Source organism: Manis javanica, chromosome 4, assembly GCF_040802235.1.
Source record: "Manis javanica isolate MJ-LG chromosome 4, MJ_LKY, whole genome shotgun sequence".
Taxonomy (NCBI): domain Eukaryota; kingdom Metazoa; phylum Chordata; class Mammalia; order Pholidota; family Manidae; genus Manis; species Manis javanica.
In genome coordinates, this window is record NC_133159.1 from 96,941,529 (window position 1) to 96,964,701 (window position 23,173).

At 34.4% G+C, this 23,173-nt stretch overlaps 1 protein-coding gene across 12 annotated transcripts in view; it reads left to right on the top strand.

Moving 5' to 3' along the window:
* The window catches only part of ST7L (suppression of tumorigenicity 7 like), a 184,674-nt gene that overhangs the window by 30,371 nt on the left and 131,130 nt on the right, over positions 1-23,173 (top strand). For all 12 annotated transcript variants that reach the window (XR_012130278.1, XM_073234415.1, XM_037005385.2 and 9 more), the window contains 5 exons: positions 12,817-12,971; positions 14,396-14,493; positions 14,757-14,871; positions 18,330-18,402; positions 19,506-19,608. Coding sequence is in view for 11 of the 12 variants with exons in the window: in XM_073234415.1 (XP_073090516.1) it covers positions 12,817-12,971; positions 14,396-14,493; positions 14,757-14,871; positions 18,330-18,402; positions 19,506-19,608 (544 nt within the window). In the remaining variant the exon portion in view is untranslated. The remainder of the gene's footprint in view (positions 1-12,816; positions 12,972-14,395; positions 14,494-14,756; positions 14,872-18,329; positions 18,403-19,505; positions 19,609-23,173) is intronic.

Below are 23,173 nucleotides of genomic sequence, written 5' to 3' on the forward strand. Positions count from 1 at the left end.
TCAATGCTGGCCATCCTTACTGGAGAGAGGTGATATCTCATTGTGGTTTTAATTTGCATTTCCCTGTTGATTAGTGATGTGGAGCATCTTTTCATGTGTCTGTTGGCCATCTGAGTTTCTTCTTTGGAGAACTGTCTCTTCATATCCTCTGCCCATTTGTTAATCAGGTTATTTGCTTTTTGGGTGTTGAGGCGTGTAAGTTCTTTATATATTTTGGATATTAACCCCTTGTTGGATATATCATTTACAAATATATTCACCCATACTGTAGGATGCCTTTTTGTTCTGTTGATGGTGTCCTTTGCTGTACAGAAACTTTTTAGTTTGATGTAGTCCCATGAGTTCATTTTTGCCTTTGTTTCCTTTACTAAAGGAGATGCGATGTGTTCAGGAAGAAGTTGCTCATGCTTATATTCAAAAGATGTTTGCCTATGTTGTCTTCTGAGAGTTTTATGGTTTCATGACTTACATTCAAGTCTTTAATCCATTTTGAGTTTACTTTTATGTTTGGGGATATAGAATAATCGAGTTTCATTCTCTTGCATGTAGCTGTCCAGTTTTTCCAACACCAGCTGTTGAAGAGGCTGTCATTTCCTCATTGTATGTCCATGGCTCCTTTATCATATATTAATTGACCATATATGGTTGGGTTTATATCAGGGCTCTTTAGTCTGTTCCATTGGTCTATGGGCCTGTTCATGGACCAGTACCAAATTGTCTTGATTACTGTGGCTTTGTAGTAGAACTTGATGTTGGGAGCATAATCCCCCCAGCTTTATTCTTCCTTCTCAGGTTTTCTTTGCCTATTTGGGGTCTTTTGTGGTTCCATATGAATTTTAGAACAATTTTCTCTAGTTCGTTGAGGAATGCTGTTGATATTTTGATAGAAATTGCATTGAATCTGCAGATTGATTTAGGCAGGATGGCCATTTTGACAATGTTAATTCTTCCTATCCATGAGGATGGGATGTGTTTCCATTTATTGGTATCTTCTTTAATTTCTCTCATGAGTGTCTTGTAGTTTTTAGAGTATGGGTCTTTCATTTCCTTTGTTAGGTTTATTCCTACATATTTTATTCTTTTTGTTGCAACTATGAATTGAATTGTTTTCCTGATTTTTCTCTCTGCTAGTTCATTGTTAGTGTATAGAAATGCCACAGATTTCTCTGTATTAATTTTGTATCCTGCACCTTTTCTGAATTCAGATATTAGATCTAGTAGTTTTGGAGTGGATTCTTTAGGGTTTTTTATGTACAATATCATGTCATCTGCAAACAGGGACAGTTTAACTTCTTCCTTGCCAATCTGGATGCCTTTTATTTCTTTGTGTTGTCTGATTACCATGGCTAGGACCTCCAGTACTATGTTGAATAGAAGTGGGGAGAGTGGGCATCCTTGTCTTGTTCCCGATCTTAAAGAAAAAGCTTTCAGCTTCTCACTGTTAAGTATGATGTTGGCTGTGGGTTTGTCATATGTGGCTTTTATTATGTTGAGATACTTGCCCTCTATGCCCATTTTGTTAATAGTTTTTATCATGAATGGATGTTGAATTTTTTCAAATGCTTTTTCAGCATCTATTGAAGTGATCACGTGGTTTTTGTCCTTTTTGTTGAGGTGGTGGATGATGTTGATGGATTTTTGAATGTTGTACCATCCTTGCATCCCTGGAATAAATACTACGTGATCTTGATGGATAATATTTTTGATGTGTTGTTGAATTCAGTTTGCTAATATTTTGTTGAGTATTTTTGCATCTATGTTCATCAGGAATATTGGTCTGTAATTTTCTTTTTTTGTGGTGTCTTTTCCTGACTTTGGTATTCGAGTGATACTGGCCTCATGAATGAGTTTGGAAGTATTCCCTCTTCTTCTACTTTTGTTAAACTTTAAGGAGGATGGGTATTAGGTCTTCACTAAATGTTTGATAAAATTAAACAGTGAAGCCAACTAGTACAGGAGTTTTGTTCTTAGGTAGGTTTTTGATTACCAGTTCAATTTTGTTCTGGTAATTGGTCTGTTCAGATTTTCTGTTTCTTTCTGGGTCAGCCTTGGAAGGTTATATTTTTCTAGAAAGTTGTCCATTTCTTCTAGGTTATCCAGTTTGTTAGCATACAATTTTTCATAGTATTCTCTAATAATTCTTTGTATTTCTGTGGTGTCCGTAGTGATTTTTCCTTTCTCATTTCTGATTCCGTTTGTGTGAGCAGACTCTCTTTTTTTCTTGATAAGTCTGGCTAGGGGTTTATCCATTTTGTTTATTTTCTTGGAGAACCAGTTCTTGCTTTCATTGATTCTTTCTATTGTTTTATCCTTCTTGATTTTATTTATTTCTGCTCTAATCTTTATTATGTCCCTCCTTCTACTGACTTTGGGCCTCATTTGTTTGTCTTTTTCTAGTTTTGTTAATTGTGAGTTTAGACTGCACATATGGGATTGTTGTTCTTTCCTGAGATGGGCCTCTATTGCAATATACTTTCGTCTTAGCATGGTCTTTGCTGCATCCCACAGATTTTGCAGTGGTGAATTATTGTTGTCATTTGTCTCCATATATTGCCTTATCTCTGTTTTTATTTGGTCATTGATCCATTGGTTATCTAGGAGCATGTTGTGGAGCCTCCATGTGTTTGTGGGATTTTTCATTTTCTTTGCATAATTTATTTCTAGTTTCATACCTTTGCCTTCTAGGAAACTGGTTGGTACAATTTCAATCTTTTTAAATTTACTGAGGCTCTTTTTGTGGCCTAATACATGATCTATTCTTGAAAATGTTCCATGTGTACTTGAGAAGAATGTGTATTCTTCTGCTTTTGGGTTTAGAATTCTGTAGACGTCTGTTAGGTCCATTTATTCTAACGTGTTGTTCAGTGCCTCCATATCCTTACTTATTTTCTGTCTGGTTGATCTGTCCTTCAGAGTGAGTGGAGTGAGTGTTGAAGTCGCCTAGAATGAGTGCATTGCATTGTATTTCCCCTTTTAATTCTGTTAGCATTTGTTTCACATATGTAGGTGCTCCTGTGTTGGGCACATAATTATTTATAATGGTTATATCTTCTTGTTGGATTAACCCTTTTATCATTATGTAATATCCTTCTTTATCTACTGTGACTTTCTTTGTTTTGAAGTCTATTTTGTCTGAAAGAAGTACTGCAACTCCTGCTTTTTTCTCCCTATTAGTTTCATGAAGTATCTTTTTCCATCCCTTCACTTTTAGTCTGTGTATGTCTTTGGATTTTAAGTGAGTCTCTTGTAGAAAGCATATAAATGGGTCTTGTTTTTTTATCCTTCAATGACTCTGTGTCTTTTGATTTGTGCATTTAGACCATTTACATTTAGGGTGATTACCAATAGGTATGTACTTATTGCCCTTGCAGGCTTTAAATTTGTGGTTATGAAAGGTTCAAGGTTAACTTCCTTACTATCTAAGAGTCTAACTTAACTCACTTAATGTGCTATTACAGGCACAATCTGAAGGTTCTTTTTTTTTTCCTCCTCCTTTTTCTTCCTCCTCCATTCTTTATATATTAGGGATCACATTCAGTACTCTTTGTCTATCCCTGGATTGACTTTAGGGATAGTTCATTTAATTTTTCATTTGCTTAGTTATTAGCTGTTCTGATTTCTTTACTGTGGTTTTATTTCCTCTGGTGACAGCTATTAAACCTTAGGAACACTTCCATCTATAGCAGTCCCTCCAAAATGCACTGTAGAGATGGTTTGTCCAAGGTAAATTATCTCAGCTTTTGCTTATCTGGAAATTGTTTAATCCCTCCTTCTAATTTAAATGATAATCTTGCTGGATAAAGTAATCTCATTTCCAGATCCTTCTGCTTCATTGAATTAAATACATCATGCCACTCCCTTCTGGCCTGTAAGGTTTCTGTTGAGAAGTCTGATGACAGAGTGATGGGCTTTCCTTTGTATGTGATCTTATTTCTCTCTCTGTCTGCTTTGAATAGTCTGTCCTTATCCTTGATCCTTGCCATTTTAATTATTATATGTCTTGGTGTTTTCTTCCTTAGGTCTCTTGTGTTGGGAGAGGTGTGTACCTCCATGGCCTGAGAGACTATCTCATTCCCCAGATTGGGAAGTTTTTTGCAATTACCTCCTCAAAGACACTTTCTATCCCTTTTTCTCTCTTTTCTTCTTCTGGTATCCCTATAATGTGAATATTGTTCCATTTGGATTGGTCACACAGTTCTCTCAATATTCTTTCATTCTTAGAAATCCTTTTTTCTCTCTGTGCCTCAGCTTCTTTGTTTTCCTCTTCTCTCATTTCTATTTAATTTATTGTCTCCTCCACCATATCTAATCTGCTTTAAATACCCTCCACTATGCTCTTCAACGATTGGATCTCCAACCAGAATGCATTCCTGAGTTCTTGAATATCTATCTTTCTGTACCTCCATTAGCATGTTAATGATTTTTATTTTGAACTCCCTTTCCGGAAGATTCATGAGGCCAGTGTCATTTATATCTTTCTCAGGAGTTGTATTGATAATTTTATTCTGAGCCAGGTTCCTTTGGCATTTCATGTTTGTATATCGTGCCCTCTAATGCCCAGAAGCTCTACTCTCTGGAGCTGCTCAGCCCCTGAAGCAATGTTGGGTGTTGCACAGGAGTGGTATTGGTGCCTGGGGGGAGTAAAGAGCTGTTTCCTACTTATGGGCTGCTATGCCTGTCTCCACTACTCTATCCAATGGGCCAAGCACACAGGTATAAGCCTCTATACTTTGCGTTTGTAGTTGCTGTAGACCGATCTTCCCTCTGGCTGGCCTAATGCCAGGGTAGGGTTTGCTGGTTTGTGAGCCAGGTGGGGCAGGCTGGGAGAAAGGTTCAGTAGGCTGCGTGTCAGGGAGGGTGTCCTTGGAGCTGCGTAGCCAGGCAGGGAGGTGGATCACCTGAAGATCATGAAAGTTCTCAACCTGCTGGTCAGAGTGCACCCGGACAATTTTGTCTACCTGTCCTTTCTCCTGAGCAGTAAGCTCTGTGCAGTCCTTGCCCCTTTAGCAGCCCTCTTGCTAAGGGCTTCCTTGTTAGAAAGTCTCTCAGACTGCCCACCTTTCTTTTGTTCCAGAGCAGCCGGATATGGATCCCTGCTTTCCAGAAGCAGCTGGAATCTCAGTCTCTGCAGGAATTCTGCCTGTCTTAGCTTCCAACCCCCTAATCACGAGCGTATTGTGCAAGCACCATGAAATGTAGGTTTGTGCTCACAGAGCAGATCTCCGAAATTAGGTATTCCGCAGTCCCAGTCCTCCACTCCCTCCCCGCTCTGTTTCTCTTCCTCCCGCCAGTGATCTGGGGTGGGGAAAGTGCTTGGGTCCCACCAGGCCACAGCTTTGGTATGTTACCCAGTTCTGTGAGGTCTGCTCTTTTCTCCAGGTGTATGCAGTCTGGCACAGTCCTCTTTCCTGTTACTCTTTCAGGATTAGTTAGTTGTATTAATTATATTTTCATATTATATGTGGTTTTAAGAGGAAGCCTCTATCTCACCACTCACACCACCATCTTTAATCCCTCTCAAGGCAAATGCATTGTTGAGTTGCATTATAGGGGACAAGAAACAGCTGTGTCAAATAATAGACCAGAAAACTTGAAATGACAGGCTGGGAAGTGAGATATTTTGGGAAATAAAGGCCTTGAAAAGCTCCCACATATTTCTGGGAATCTCAAAGGCACCATGCATGACCAAGGTTGGGCATACAGTCTTAAAAGACTGAAGAAGGCCCTAAGCTCCCGTGTCTAACTTTAAGGTTCTACACTAAGTAAAGGCTAAGGCTGGCTTGTAAACAGCCTGACTAAACACTGAAGGTGTGCACCAGTGCACACAAAGAGCCCGTCTGCAAAGACTTGGTTTTTTGTTTTGTTTTTGTTTCCAGGTGTTTAAGATATTTTCTCTCAAATCATTCACTGGCCACTAAGCTAAAGCAGCAGAGACTTTACTGGTCTTCCATGACAGAGAATGCAAACTTTACAAAATTAGTTCAGAAACATCATTAAACAAACAACTAAGAAGCAGCAGCAACAAGACTTGGGGATGGGGAAAATCTGATTTCTAGAGCTGCTTGATTATAATACTCCAAATTTCCAGTTTTCAGGGAAAAAATTACAAGACAATCAAAGAAACAACTTGTCCTCCATACACAGAAAAGAAATATAGGAACTGTCCTTGAGGGAGTCCAGACTTTGGATTTCCTAGAGAAAAACTTTAAATCAGCTATTTTAAATATGCTCAAAGAGGTAAAGGAAGCCATATACATAAAATTATAGGAAACATGAAATGATGTCTCACCATTTGAGTATTTTTGTAAAGACAAAAATAAGAAAAAGGGTTAAGTGTAAATTATAGAATTGAAAAGTATAACTGAAATAAGAAATTACCTATAGGGGTTCAGCAGTGGATCTGAGCAGGCAGAAGAAGAAATAATAAACTTTATTTAGGTCAAATTGAGATTTGTCAGTCAGAGTATCAGAAAAAAAAATTAAAAAAAAAACAAACAGAGCCTAACAGACCTGTGGGACACTGTTAAGCATCCCAACCTATGCATAATGGAACTGCAGTAACAGAAGAGACAAGGGGGAAGAAAGAATATTTGAAGAAGTGAGGGCTGAAAAATTGCAAATTTGATGATGCAAGACATGGATATACACATCCAAGAAGCTCATTGAACCCTAAGTATGACATACTCAAAGACATCCCCAATGAGAGACATAAATAAAGCTTTCAAAAACCAAAGATAAGGGGAGATTCCTGACAGCAGCAAGAGAGAAATGACTCATCATACATAATGGACCCTTAATGAGATTAGCAGCTGATTTCTCATTGGAAACCATAGAAGGCAGTTGGATGACACAGAGTTTTGAAAGAAAGAGAACTCTAAACTAAGGCTTCTGTATCCAGCAAACCTATCCTTCAAAAATGAAGGAGAAATTAAGATTTTCCAAATAAACAAGGACTGAGAAAGTTCATTGCTAGTAGATTTGTCCTATATTAGAAATGCTAAAAGGAGTCCTCCCACCTGAAAGAGAAAGATACTAGACAGTCTGAACTCCACACAAAACAATAAACACCAGTTTAGGTAATTACATGGGTAAATATACAAAAGTCAGTATTAATATATTTTTTGCTTGCAATTCTTCCTTTGTTCTATATCATTTAAAAGACAATTATGTAAAACAATAATTATAAATCTATGTTGGTGGACATAAAATTCATAAAGTGTAATCTGTGGTCATAAGGGCTGGAAGAGCTATATAGGAGCAAAGTTTTGTATGCTATTGAAACTAAGTTGGTATTAATTCAAACTAAATTGTTGTAAATTAAGATGTTAAGTATAATTATTATTAACCCCTAAGAAATAATTTAAAAAATATGTGGTGAAAGAAGTAAGAAAAGATGGTATACTAGAAAATATGTGTTTAACACAAGGCAGTAACTTAGGAACTGAAGACAAAAAGGAAGGACATGTAGAAAAACAGCAGAAAAACTCTTCATTATCAATAATTATTTAAATGTAAATAGGTTAAAACTTTCCAATTAAATGCATTGATTGGTAGAATGGACACCCCTTCCCCAAAAAGTCCAACTCTATGCTGTCTTCAAGAGACTTTAGATACAAAGACACAGATAAAAAGTAAACATATGAAAAGATACATTTCATGCAAATGGTAACCAAAAAGAGATGGTGTGGCTAAACTAATATCAGACAAAACAGACTTTACAACAAAAATTTTGTAAGACAAAGAATGACATTATATAATGATAAAGAGTTTCAATTTATCAAGAAGATATAATAATTATAAACCTATATGCATCTAATAAGAAAGCCCCAAAATGTATGAAGCAAAAGTTGACAGAATTGAAGAGAAAAATAGACAGTTCAACAATAATATTTGGCAGCTTCATCCCATTTTCAGTAATGGATAGACAAAAGATATACAAGGAAATAGTTTTGAACAACATTATAAACCAACTAAACCTAACAGACATCTACTTAACACTACCCAAAGCAGTAAAATACAGTCTTCTCATGTGTATGTGGAACATTCTCCAAAATATACCATGTATTAAGACATAAACAATTCTCAGTAAATTTAAAAAAATTAAAATCATGCAAACTACTCTGACCACAGTAGAATGAAAATAGAAATCAATAATAGAAGGAAATATGGAAATTTCACAATGTTGGAACATGTGGAAATTAAACAGTGACTCTTAACCAAGGAGTCAAAGAAGAAATCACATGAGAAATTAGAAAATACTTTGGGATGAGTGAAAATGAAAACACAACATACTACAAGGTATGAGATACAGTGAAAACAGTTCTCAGTGGAAAATTTGTAGCTGTAAACACATTAATAAAAAAGAGAAGGTCTCAAATCGATAATTTAACTCTATAAGAAACTAGAAAATGAAGAGCCAGCTAAACAAGCAGAAGGAAGTAATAAAGATTACAGTAAGATAAATAAAATAGAAAATAGAAAAACAATAGAGAATCAATGAAACCAATGGTTGCTTTTTTTTATAAAGCAACAGAATTGACAAATTTTTACCTAGACAGGCCAATTAAAAAAGAAGTCCCAAATTACTAAAATCACAAATAAAATTGGGGGCATCTACTGATCTGACAGAAATTTAAAAATTATAGAAGAATACTATGAATAATTACATGCAAATCACATAACTTAGATGAAATGGACCAATTCCTTGCAATGCAAAACTACCAAAACTGACTCAAGAAGTATTTTGAAAATCTGAATAGACCTATAACAAATCAATAATTTAAAAAGCATCAGTAATTTTAAAACTTCCATAAAAAAGAAATCCAAGGGCTAGATTGCTTCAGTGGTGAAATCTACCAAGCCCTTAAAAATTAACACCAGCCCTTAAACTCTTCAAAGAAATAGAAGAGGAAATAAGTTTTTCTAATTCATCCCATGAGGCCAGTATTACCCCTGTACCAAAACCGGATAAAGATACCACAAGAAATGAAAACTGTATAGACTAATATCCATTATGGATATAGATGCAAAAATCCTCAACAAAATACTAGCATACCAAATCCAGCAGCATATTAAAAGACACCATGACCAAGAGGGGTTTGTCACAGGAAGGCAAGAGTAGTTTAATATGAAAATCAATGTCAGGTACCACAATAATAAAACAAAGGAAAAGAACCACATGATCATGTCTATTGATGCAGAAAAAGTATTTGACAAAATATACCATTTTGTGAGAAAAACAAACAAGCAAGAATGGAAGGAAACTGACCGATAAAAGACATCTATGAAAAGTTCACAGCTAACTACATAATGATAGACTGAAAACTTTCCTTCTAAGATCAAGAATAAGGCAAGGATGTCTGCTCTTAACACTTATATTTAACATTGTACTGGAGGTGCTAGCCAGAACAATTAGGCAAGAAGGAGAAAAAAATGACTTCCAAATAAGAAAGGAAATAAAATCTGTTTATTCACAGATGACATCTTATATGGAAAAATCTTAAAAGAATCCACACACAAAAACTTTTAGAGCTAGCAAAAGAGTTCAACAAAGTTGCAGGAGACAAGATCAACATATAAAAATCAGGTGTAATTCTATACACCAGCAGTGAACATTCTGAAAAGGAAATTATTAAAACAATTTCATTTACAATAGCATAAAAATATTAGAATACTTAAGGATTGATTTACCCAGGGGAGTGGGTGCAAAACTTGTATACCGAAAACTACAAAGTATTCTTGAAAGAAGTTAAAGAAGACCTAAATAAAATCAAAGACATCCCATGTTCATGGATTGGAAGAATTAATATTAAGATGGCAGTACTCCCTAAGTTGATCTACAAATGTAATTCTTACCAAATTTCAATTGTCATTATTGCAGAAATGGACAAGTTGATCCTAAAATTCGTTTGGAATTGCAAAATACCTTAAGTAGCCAAAATAATCTTGAAAAAGAACAAAGCTGGAGGACTCACTTCCTGATTTCAAAACTTACTGTTAGCCTAAATAGTTAAATCTTAAGGTAGACAGCTAGATTAGTGGAATCAAATTGAGTCCAGAAATAATCCCATACACCTATGGTCAGTTAATTTTTGACAAGGGTCCAAAACCATTCAATGAGGGGAAGAATAGTATTTTCTACAAGTGATGCTGGCAACTGGGTGACCACATACAAATCATGAAGTTAGACCCTTGCCTCATACCATCAGAACAATTAATTCAAAATTAAAAGACTTAAGTGTAAGAACTAAAACCATAAAACTCTCAGAAAACATGGGGACACATTTTCATGATTGAAGATTTGACAGTGGTTTCTTAGATATGACACCAAAAGCACAAGCAACGGAAGAAAAATTAGATAAGTTAGATTTCAAAATTAAAAGCTTTTGTGCAGGATACTATAAGAAGGTGAAAGGGCAACCTATAGAATGAGAGAAAATATTTGCAAGTTTTATATTTGGTAAGGGTCCAATGTCAAGAATATATCTAAAACTCTTAGAACTCAGTTACTACAAGACAACCCAATTTAAAATGGACAAGGACTTGAATAGACATTTCTTCAAAGATAGTTCCGTGACCAATAAGCACATGAAAAGATACTCAATGTCATCATTAGGGAAATGAAAATGAAAATGAAAACCATAATGAGGTGCCCTTTCACAAGATGGATATAACCAAGTGTAACAAAACAAAACAAACCACCATAAAATAGTGTTTGCAAAAATGTGGAGAAACTGGAACCCTCATACACTGCAGGTAGGAATGTAAAATGGTGCAGCCACTGTGGAAAACCTTGGCACTTCCTCAAAACATTACAATTAAAATTATCATATGAGCCAGCAGTTTCACTCTTAGACATATACTGAAGACTATTGAAAGCAGGTGTTCAAACTAAAACCTTTACACAAATGTTTATGGTAGTATTTTAATAGCCAGAAATTGGAACCAATTCAAATGTCTGTTAGCTGATGAATAAATAGAATGTGGCATATCCATACAGTGAAATATTATCAGTCAAAAAAAGGAAGGAAATACTACTACATGCTACATGAAAGAGTGTTGTAAATGAATTAAGTCCCTGAATTATACAATTTAGAGTGGTTAATTTTATGTGAATTTTACCTCAATTTAAAAAACAACATTGCTAATAATAAGATTCATTGGGTATTCATAAAATTAAGTTCTTGTATTAATATTTCCTTTTAAAATACTTTTGAACAAATAAAAGCTTTATGGAGGAAGAACCACTTATATTGTAATACATAGTTATGTTTATATTTTGATTCTCCTGTATCAATTTATACCATTTAGATCTCTTAAAAGTGTTTTTATTTTGTTACTTAAAAGCATTTGAGTTGTATTTTAGAACAGCATTTAGGGAGCTTGGTGTTTAAAGCAGCAGCATATCTCATGCTTCAGAGAAATTCAGTGTAAAGTAATGGAGAAATCTCTGTTGACTAGTGAAATTATTATATACTTGAATTTAGAGCATTGTGGGGAAAATGGAACTTCTGTGGCCCAGATCCTCATCGAACCCTGAACTACTTGATGTAATTGGCCTACTGCTAGACTAATGCTTCCACAACCATAGACAATGAGATATCATTGACTGAGTCACTATATAAAGAGCTTCACCCAGTGCTCTGGGCAGAGGCAGAGACAGAGGTGGATTATGGACCTGCAGACTGCTGGATGCAGACATGATTCAGTGCAGTAGAAATATAATGTGAATCATTTGTGTAACTTTAAATTTTCTGGTAGCCACATTTAAAAAGTAAAATTAGGTGAAATTAATTTTAAAATTCTTTATATTCAAAATATTAAAATAACAAGTAATTGATATTTTAACTATTAATAAAGTATTTTACATTCGTCTAAGTCTTCAAAATCTGGTGTATCATCACATCTCAATTCAGACTAGACACATTTCAGGTGCTCAATAACTACATGTGGCCAGTGACTACAATACTGGACAATACAGACTTAGATAATCAGAACTAGGACATTGTATCCACAATAGGTATTCTTGTTATTTCTGGGAGTGGAAAAGAAACTTTCTCTTTCTCTTTTTCTGTCCAAAAACAAATTAGTATATCTTACTAGCCAGCTTTTGATTTAAAAGATACACAAAGAAATCTTTTGTGTTTTAGTGGAGTGAAGAAGAGGAAACTTGGGGTAACCATTGGTGTAACAGGTGAGAGAGTATAGGAAGAAAGGCTAGAATTCACACCAAGGGAAGTTTTGCTGCTGTGTGATCCTGTAAGTCCAAGAAAAGATGGGGTAGCATGCGGAGGAAGTATTAGGGTTGGAAAAAAGTGTAGTCCCTGAAGGATATATTTCTGAGTCAAACATTAAAGGTGCTGAGTTGGCTAGGGGACTTTCTTAGTCTTCACGCTCTCCCGTACCTGCCCCTAGATGGATATTACAACATACATAGTAACTAAGAGCAGGTATGACCACTAAAGTGTATAGTCCCTTGAACTACTTTTCAGATAATTCTTTATACATCTTACTGTTTTCACCCCTTCCGCAAAAGTAAAGTACAGAACAAAGAGTCAGGGAATGGATATAGAAGTAAAAATGATAGAAAGCAAAGACAAGCAAAGAAAGATAGAAAAGGAGAAGAGTTGTGGAAACTGACATAAAGAATATATCAGTATACTCCTAATAAATTAAAACATTGAGTGTTTATTTTTCTTAAAGCAATGGAAAGTGTAGGTAAAGTAAGGAAATGTGACAAAGAGCAAAGGGACATACCCAAGAGAAAATAATTGCTTTACCATTTACTTAAAATTGCCTTGCTTACTTTCTTCATAGCTGTGCCACTGCATATGTTCTACTGGCTGAGGAAGAAGCAACAACTATTGTAGATGCTGAAAGGTTATTTAAGCAGGCACTCAAGGCAGGAGAAACAATTTATAGGCGGTCACAGCAGTGCCAGCACCAAAGTCCTCAGCATGAAGCTCAACTGAGTAAGCAAATTTGAACTGATCGTTACTTGTCTTTTAGTTCCTGCAATTGGCTCTTCTATGTTTACTATACAGAACAATATTTTTTTTAAAAATTAATACTTAGAGGTTAGTTACTTTGCATAAGAGATAACTAATCTATTCATAATGCTTACAAGTCAGCAAGACAAATATGTATTAACTAAAAATATGTATTAGCTAGAAAATGCTTGTGCAAGGGAACAGATCTCCTCTGGCTATAGAGAGATGTGCTGCTCTGAGATTTAACAGTAATTTATTTCATGAGAGAATTGGGCTGGTCATTGGAGAAACACAACTCAAAAATATTCAAGATTCAGGAGAGCCTTCTTATTATGATAAGCAGCTCTTAACCCCAAGCAGTAAGAGAAGTATATGTATCATTTGGTTTGCTCTTCATGTAGTGTCAGGGAGTGGCCCGTTTAGCACAAAACCTTGTATTTATTTGGTTTTGGTCTTTCTTTAGTTGGTTTTTCTTTATAATTTGCTTCAGATCTTATGGGCCATAGCAACCGAGATCCTTTCCACTTGTATGGATACTCTCCCAATTATGATTGAGACACTTTTACCAAAAATGTTCTACTCTGTAATGCTGCTGCTTCCTGCCTTTTTGGGGGGTGGGGGACAGAGGACTTTAGTTTCATGATTTTGGCAGATAGTGTGGGCAATAAATTGAAATATGTTTACATATTGCATTGTCTGCTAGCACTTACGTTCTAAATCTTTTGTTTGTGGAAATTAAAATTTGGATAATGTTTTCTCTCTAAATATTGATGTACAGTATGTTTCATTAAGTTATTATAACAGAACTGTGGGAATATATCATTTTTCAGCCTGGAACTAATGAAACTACATTTGTAAAAATAGTCATGCCATTTGTCCTTGTGTAATCTCAAGTATGGTTGAGATAGTAACAGAAATATTTGTTAACCCTTTCTAGAAATAGTTTTATTGTTTGTTACTAGCTGTTGATCAGAAGTTTGCACTAGCCATGGAAGGTCTGTTTTGAACACCTTTTGTCAACTAAACAATAGAAAATATTAAAATAATAGACTTTATGCAGAAACGTAAAGGAATAAGTCAGTGCTATTTCTTCCTATTTATGTGTTTTTTTACTTGTGAGATATACACATTATATATACTGTACTCAGGTTGTTTACTGTTAGAGACAAAATAATTCAGTATACATACGTATTATAAGCTTTTAATATAAAAACTTCAAATATATACAAAAATAGAGCAGTATAATGAACTCCAATTCAATGTTCTTATCTAATTCAACAATTATTAATATTCTTACATTCTGGCAAATTTAATTTTCATTGAACCTTCCAGGATAATATGTTAATGAAATAGCAGGCCATAATACAAAAGTGATAGTTGTATCATTTTTTATTTATTTTAAATAGGGAGAGATACCAATGTACTGGTGTATATTAAACGAAGGTTGGCAATGTGTGCAAGAAAATTAGGAAGAATAAGAGAAGCAGTAAAAATAATGAGAGATGTAAGTAAATTTGATGGCTGGACATTAATGTTTATTTCTCTAAAAACTGAAAATGTGGTTTAAGTTGACAGTTTTTTAAAAGCAGAATCATTGTTTTTTAAGTGGCAGTTTTTATAACAAGATATTTATTTAGTATACATAATATTTCTTAGGGTTGAGTCTACAGTTTTGTTAATGAAAGAATTTCTACTTAAATGAATTTGATTCAGGTCTATTAGTTCCTTTCTTATAATTTTAATCTTTTTTTTTCTTTTAATATACAGCTGATGAAAGAATTTCCTCCTCTTACCATGCTGAACATCCATGAAAATCTCCTAGAATCACTTTTAGAATTACAGGCCTATGCAGATGTTCAGGCAGTTCTAGCAAAATACGATGGTGAGTGATATTTGTCTTAGTTGATAGTATGGTTAAAGTATTTTTTTTTCTATTATGTAATCATAAATATCCTATTCAAATACTTTTGTGGTTTTCTCTTTCCTTTCTTACCATTCAGTATTTAGAATCTGTGGATTTCAAGTATCTTCTTTATCAGGACTTTTGGTAGCAAACAAAAAGTTTGCAAAGAGGAACTTTTCTTATGCCAAAATTTATTCATTTGTTTATTGAGGTGCTTGGAATGCAGTAATGAAGAAGATATGTCTTAGCCCTCTTAGGATTTACAGTTTAGTGGAAAAGAGAGACAAATGAATAGTAGTTATATTGAAGCATAGTGTGTTGAGTGAGGTCATTGGAGAAGTATGAAGTGTTATGTCCATAGGATGGTACCTCATTTATTTTGGAGTGTCAAGGAAGGCTAACAGAAGTTGCTTAGCAATGTGTATAAGAGTAATTCAGAATAACATTTTACAGTACTTTTTAGTTACAAAATATAATTATCTGATCCTTCAATAATCTTGTGAGGTGGTAGGTTAAGGATTTTTACTATCTCTAGTTAGTAAATAAGGAAGCAGGAGCTGAGGAAGGTTAAGTAGTTTAAGCAAGGTAAGCCAGTAAGTGGCAAGCCTGAACTTAAATCCAGGTATTCTGTTTCTTTATTCACTAGTGTTCTAATAGTAAAAAGTCAATATATATTGGCTGTTTTTATTATACTGTAACAGTGCCTGTTTACCACAAATGGAGTTGGAAGAATTTTTTGTCTTATTTTATGTTCAATAAAAAAACCTTTATAATAGAAAATTTCAAAAAAACACAATTATAGAGAACACAATACATCATATATTGAACCTCATATAGCTACCTATCCCCAGTTATCAACCCATGGCTAATATCACCTATCCCTCTACCCATTGCTTATTTCTGAATGATTCACAGATATCACTAGCCTCATCTGTACATATTTCAGTAGGTATTTTAAAAGATACAGACTTTAAGAAAAAAAAATTAACACAATACCATGACTGTACTACAAACATTGCCAATAATCCTTAATATCATCAAATATTTAATTTTTGTTCAAATTTCTCTGAATGTGTCATTACTTTTTTCTTTTTAACTGTCAATTTGTTTGAATTGGAAAGAAAAGTACATCTCCAGCCACTGCATTTTAATCTATAGTTTCCTCCTCTCCCTTGCTTCCTTTTTTGAGGAAACTGGGTCATTCTTCCTGTTGTTTCTCCCATTCAGCACTTGCTCATTGCATCTCTGTGATGTTGTCTGATACATTTTCTCCTGTAAACTGGTAGTTAGCTTAAGAAGCTTTATCTGACTCAAGTTCCTATTTTTTGGCAAGAATACTTCATTGGTCATACTCTGCATTTTCATTTCAACCAAGTATCTGATTGTCTTTTTTTTTTTAATGGAAGAATTTTTAAGAATCATAGCCTTTCTCCTTATTCTGAGGGATACATTTTAACCTAACTGAACTTTTAACTCCAAGGTGAAAACATCCTAATATCTTTGATGTCTTTCACTATACAGTACATATATAAGTCACTTATTCACCCTTGTCCTGTTTTCTTACCCATTAGCTTGGGAATCCCCGTGACTTGGAAAGATTGAAATATGTTACACCTGGAAAGAGAAATGTAAACATCTGGAATTCTTAGGAAATGCTTCTGAATAAAGTAGGCTCATGGAGAAATTTGTGAGAAATTCTTTCCATATGTAACTTACCAGATGCGTGGCCTGCTTCTGACACTTAAGAAGAATAAGCTTAGGGACTGAATATAAAAAATCAGATACGACCTGATTCATTAAAAATAAAATAATGCTAATAACTTAGGTATTATTCTGTGTTTTCAGTTCTTTTGATGATTCCTCAGTTTTTACCATTCTAGAGTCATGAAGAAGTTGAAAGCAGATTTCTTTCTTTAGTTGTCCATTTGCTGGTAGAACTCTGGAATTTAAAATTTCAAGAGAGTTCTGTGGTCTTACTCTCCTGATAACATTATTTTGGGCATTCTTTAAGAAAAGATTTATATAAATGGTTTCATTATAGTTCCTGATTTTTTAATTTTATTAAAAAATTGTCATTTAATAGAATTTGTGCCTCACATCGAATTTACCGAGTATCATAATTCCTCCAAGTGGTAAAGATACCTCAAGACAAATGCTGGGCATAGAAGCCACAGGGCATAAATCTGCAAAGAAGTAAAAAGCTAACCTTTTCAAACAATATGGCTTCTCTCTCACTTGCCAACTTTACATATCCCTGTATGGCCCCGGAAGATGACTGATTAGCCAGAGACAGGTAAGATTCCTCAAGGGAGGAACAACCTAAGACAGGCACAGTCGCAGGGGGGGCCATCAGGTGAGAAATTGGGGATTAACAGAGGTGAGGCTTAGAACCTCACCCCCCCTGTTCTGAGAGAAGTCTTCTGCATCCGTGGATGTTTTATTGCCCTTGCCTAGCTTGGATTACACATAGTCTACAGGCACACACCTAATCATCTACGTTTGCTCTCTTACAACACTAAACTATGTTTTCTACCTTTATCTTGCATCTACCTACCTCTTCAGCATTTTATTAATAATAATAATAATAATAATAAAGGGAGAAATGTGGGATCCACATATAAATCGAGTATAAAAATCAAACGAATATTCATATTTGATCTGATTGTTTATAGTTTATAATGCGTGATCAAAACCGAAAGTTTCTGTGACGACTACCCTTGTACTCTTCACCATATAAGAACTTATTCACTATCTAAGAATTTGTTCTCCATGTAAGAACTTGTTCGTTATGCTTCAGAAGATTGGAGACTGACGAAAATTAGGCTTGGGGTGGATTAATGATTGTGCATTGAGCATTGACCCCCCCTATACAGAATTTTATTGTTGTTAACAACCATTTGATCAGTAAATAGGAGAGATGCCCTCTCAAAAAAAAAAATGTCATTTAAGAAAATGTGGAATATACAAAAACATCGGAAGAAAAAAAATTAAAAATCACCTGTGGTTTTACATATATATATATTTTAGTCTTTGTTTTTCTCCATGAAGAGGTAGAATAACTTTTTGCATGGTTTTAACTATACTATGCCTTTTTTCCCAGAGTAATATTATTGTAAGCAGATTATTATAAACATTTGTTGAGCACTTTTCATTATTGTGCTGAGGGATTTCACAGACATAATTTAATCTTTGCCAGAAAAATGCCATTTCCCTGTTTTGAGAAGAGAAAACTGAGGTTAAAGAAGTAGCTTCTAGTTCAAGATTACATAGCTAGTAAATAGTAGAATCAAGATTCATACTCAGGTCTCCCAACTACATGTCCACATGCTTCTACTACTTATTATATCTGTTGAATTTGGACTATGAATTTTTCTTATTAAAAATTATCGTAAGGTATTTTTTGTGATTTTTAGCTAAGTTGAAAATTATAATTACAGATATAAGCCTTCCAAAGTCAGCAGCAATCTGTTACACAGCAGCACTGTTGAAGACAAGGACTGTTTCAGATAAGTAAGTAGTTATGAAACTACCGTAACTTAGAATGACTGCTAAATTTGATACCAAAGTTCATTTTATATCACTTTGCTTTTAACAAAGACTTACAGTAGTATCCATTTCATATAATCAAAAGAAATCCAAAGAGTATTTCTGCTTTTACGAAATGGTAATCGCTTTTTCGCTCTACATCATTTCAGCTTATAAAAGATTTCATCAGAATGCTCTACTTTTGGATACCAGGGAAAACCTGTATTATGTTTTTAACCACTGACTTTAAACAATGCTCTTTTTCCTCCCTATTTCCTTCCAAATAACCTTTGATCTTATGGGGCTTTGAGGCTTCTTACTATGTGAAGTACAAAGAGCAAGGTTTTTAGAACTAAATAAACCTGGGCTCAAATTCAGTGTATCACATACCAGCTCTGGAACTTTGGGCAAGTTACTGAGTTTGAGTATCTTCATTATCTGTAAAGTAAGAGTAATAATTATGTAGGGTGGCTGTGTGAAGATTATGTGCGTTAAATACTGAAAGCAATGCTAGAAAGAAAGTACGTACATAGTAGCTATGATGACAATGAGAAGGTATATGGTAGGGAAATGGTTTCATGCTTTCTGTTCTGAGATTCTAATTCTGAGTTATTCTGTTTTCCTTATATTTCAGGCTGCCCTTAATTTCTCTTTATTTCTTTATTTCTCTTTATTCCACAAATAACATATTTAGAAATCAACCAATGGTGACCATTTTATTTTACCTTAGGTTACTAAGCCTTGATATAAATTAGAATGGAATATTTACAGTCTGTTTTAATGAAAATTTGATAAGAATGTACTTCTGTTTCATTAGATTCTTGTTGTAGCATTTAGTTTATTACCTTTTTGAATATGTGCTTTCAGTGGACTTCTCCTGAAAGCTTTCTTTACCTAAATTTGAAGATTTCCATTTCTTATACTGCCTGTCTTTACATTGAACCAAAAGCTTTACTTTCACGTTTAGTAGTTATTTGGCTTTGTCTTAGACTCTCACCAAAAACCTCTGATTTAAGGAACTAGAGTATGACCTAAATTCATATATATATGCTTTACATTCATTTCTTCATTTTGTGGTTTTCTTATAGGTTCTCTCCAGAAATGGCCTCCAGAAGAGGGTTAAGCACAGCAGAAATTAATGCTGTGGAAGCAATTCATAGAGCTGTGGAATTTAATCCTCATGTTCCAAAAGTAAGAAATTTTATGATGAAAATACTTCTATTTAAGTTTATCAAATTGATGATAGTATGTAGAACCAAGTAGGATCTCCATAATTCAAGTCAGACCTGTTTTAGTCTGCTATATTTTGATACTTATTATTTGCTTTAAAGTGGGTGGTGTGGCATGTAGAAAGATGGATAAGAGTGGTAGTTCACTGTAGGCTCTGTAATTGGTGTCAAAAAATTTGAAATGTGTCCACTTAGCTGTTCCTTTTACTGTAGTTATAGAGAAGAAATAAAATGGTTTGATATTATTAAAGATCATTCATACTTAAGATCATTAAATCAAATTTCCTGTTACTGTAAAAGCTTTTTACATCTAGACAGATGCCTGGGTTTTGAACTAGAGGTGGGTATAAAGACTAAGACAAATAGATTAAAATCATCAATGATAGGAAACAGATGTGGAAGTTCCCAGAAAAACTGCTGAATTGGTATTTATTTAGTCCCAGATGAAACTGTACCCATCTCGTTTGTCTTTATATTGTACACCTTGCAGACATACAGGTTATTGGTTAATCTTTGCATGTTACCACCCAAGGTGAAATTTTGGGTTTTAAAAACAATGCCTATGTTAGGAAGTATAGAATATTAAAGAATAGATGCCTTTACTACAAAATGTAATTATAACTTGATTCCAGTATTAGTGGAATATAGAAGCCAGTAAACATAAAAAAGATTAATTTCTGTAAGATAATCTCCAAGAAAGGTAAATTGTCTGTTAGAATACTAAGTAGTCAAGAAAATTACTGAAAGCTAAGAGTGAGAGTCAACAAATATTCATGCCATTCTCTTATTAAGTGACAATGGTCCCATACATTTAAATAAAAATTTTATTATGTTCTAGAAATTTGCTGTATGAATGACAGTGTGCCTGTAGTTAACACTGCATTGTGCACTGAAATATTTGTTAAGAAGAGTGTAGATATCATGGTAAGTGTTCTTACTGCAATAAAAAAAGATATCATTTAAAAAAAATTTTATTATTAATTATAATACATACACAGAAAAATGTAGAAAACAGAAATGTGCATCTTCATGACTTATTATATAGCATATGAGTGCAAACTAGCACTAAGGTCAAGAAACATTACCAGCCCCAGAAGCCCTCCTGTCTGCCCTTTCCCAGTTACAACTTCTTCCTTCCTGACTAAAGGTAACCACTATTCTGATGTTAATTATATTCATTTCCTTCTTTTCTTACATTTTTGGGTCTATGTTTCCCTTACTGTTGGCTTTATAAAACAAGTCAAGGAGTGGTCCTCTTTTTTTACTCTCTGGAAGAATTTGTATGAAATTAGAATTATGTCTGCCTTAAATAATTGGTAGAATTTGGCAATAAAGCCATCTGATTCTGGATTTTTCTGTGAGAAGGATTTTTGTTGAGAATATTAATTTTTTTTGTTTAATAGTTTATTACAAATTCGATTTATTTAATATTTCCATAGCTATTCAAATTTCTTGTTTCTTCTTATGTTAGATTTTGGTAAGTAGTATTCTCCTAGGAATTTATTTCATCCAAATTTTTTAACTTATGGGTGTAAAGATTTCAAATTATTACTTATTAGTATTTTCAGGATCAGTTGTAATATCCACTGTTTAACTTCTAACACTGGCTACCCTCTTTTTCACTTGATAGATTCCCCAGGATCTATCAATTTTATTAGTCTTTGTAAAGGCCAAGCTCTGGCATTGTTGATCCTCTCTACTGTTTATTTTCTGGTTCATTCATTTTTGCTCATTAGGCCTTCCTTCACCTTTATTTGGGCCTTTTTTACTATTTTTTTATTTTCTATATCTTCTCACATAGGTACTTTACTTGAATATGTTTTCCAACTTCCACTATGATTTCCTCTTTGACTTAAAGGTATACTTAACCCTTTAGAAGTGTATTCCTTCTTTTCCAAACACATGAAAATTATCTTTTTATCAGTGATTTCTAGCATAATTGCATTGTGGCCAGAGAACATACTCTGTGTGATTTCACCCCTTTGAAACATTTTTTGGTTCTTGAATTTCTGTTTATTTTTCACATCTCCTGTGTTATTTATAGTTTCTAATTCTCTGCCAAAATTTTAAATATGGTCTTTCATCTCTTTTAAAATACTTATTTTGAAATAGTTATCTTAAAGTTTTTCTCTGATAATCCCAGTATCTGGAGCTTCTGTGTGTGTTTGTATTATCTGTTTTTTGATGCTACATCATGTTCATATTAAGTCTTGTTTTTTCTTATGCCTGGTTTTCTTTGACTATGTGCCAGATATTTTATTTGAAAAATTGTAGAAATTGTAGAAATAGCTTGAAACCCAGATTACCTTCCTTAGAGAGGGTTTTCTTTGATCTTAGGTGCCTGGAAGAAACCTTAGCAGAACTGGATCACCTTAGTTCAGCTTCAAGAATTGGTATTTTCTGATCTACCTAGATATCTTGACAGTAGACTGCAGTCTATGAAAGTTTGCATTTATTTCTGGTTTACTCTTATTTTTATGATGCAGCTTTTCACTTTTCAGGGTCCCAGTCCTGTCCAATCCATAAGGGAGTCTTACTCTTTATGAAATTGGCATAAAGGCTGAACAGCCTTTTAGCCATCTTGCCTAAAATTGGTAAATGTCCCTATAGTAAAAGAAACAAATGTGAACTGATAATTCCTTATCCTTTGTTGATGCTCTGATGTATTTGCTTAGATTTTTTTAAAGTTTTTTTTAAGTATCATTAATCTACAGTTACATGAGGAACATTATGTTTACTAGACTCCCCCATCACCAAGTCCCCCCCACAAGCCCCGTTACAATCACTGCCCATCAGTGTAGTAATATGCTGTAGAATCACTACTTGTCTTCTCTGTGTTGCACAGCCCTCCCCAAGCACCCCCCCCACATTGTACATGCTAATTGTTATGCCCCCTTTCCCCCCCGACTTAACCTTCCCTTCCCACCCATCCTCCCCAGTCCCTTTCCCTTTGGTAACTATTAGTCTATTCTTGGGTTCTGTGTGTCTGCTGCTGTTTTGTTCCTTCAGTTTTTTCTTTGTTCTTATACTTCACATATGAGTGAAATCATTTGGTACTTGTCTTTCTCTGCCTGGCTTATTTCACTGAGCAAAGTATTCTCTAGAGCCATCCATGTTGTTGCAAATGGTAGGATTTGTTTTCTTCTTATGGCTGAATAATATTCCATTGTGTATATGTACCACATCTTTATCCATTCATCTACTGATGGACACTTAGGTTGCTTCCATTTCTTGGCTATTGTAAATAGTGCTGCGATAAACATAGGGGTGCATCTCTCTTTTTCAAACTGGGCTGCTGCATTCTTAGGGTAAATTCCTAGAAGTAGAATCCTGGGTCAAATGGTATTTCTATTTTGAGCTTTTTGAGGAACCTCCATGCTGCTTTCCACAATGGTTGAACTAATTTGCATTCCCACCAGCAGTGTAGGAGGGTTCCCTTTTCTCCACAACCTTGCCAACACTTGTTTGTCTTTTGGATGGTGATGATCCTTACTGGTGTGAGGTGATATCTCATTGTGGTTTTAATT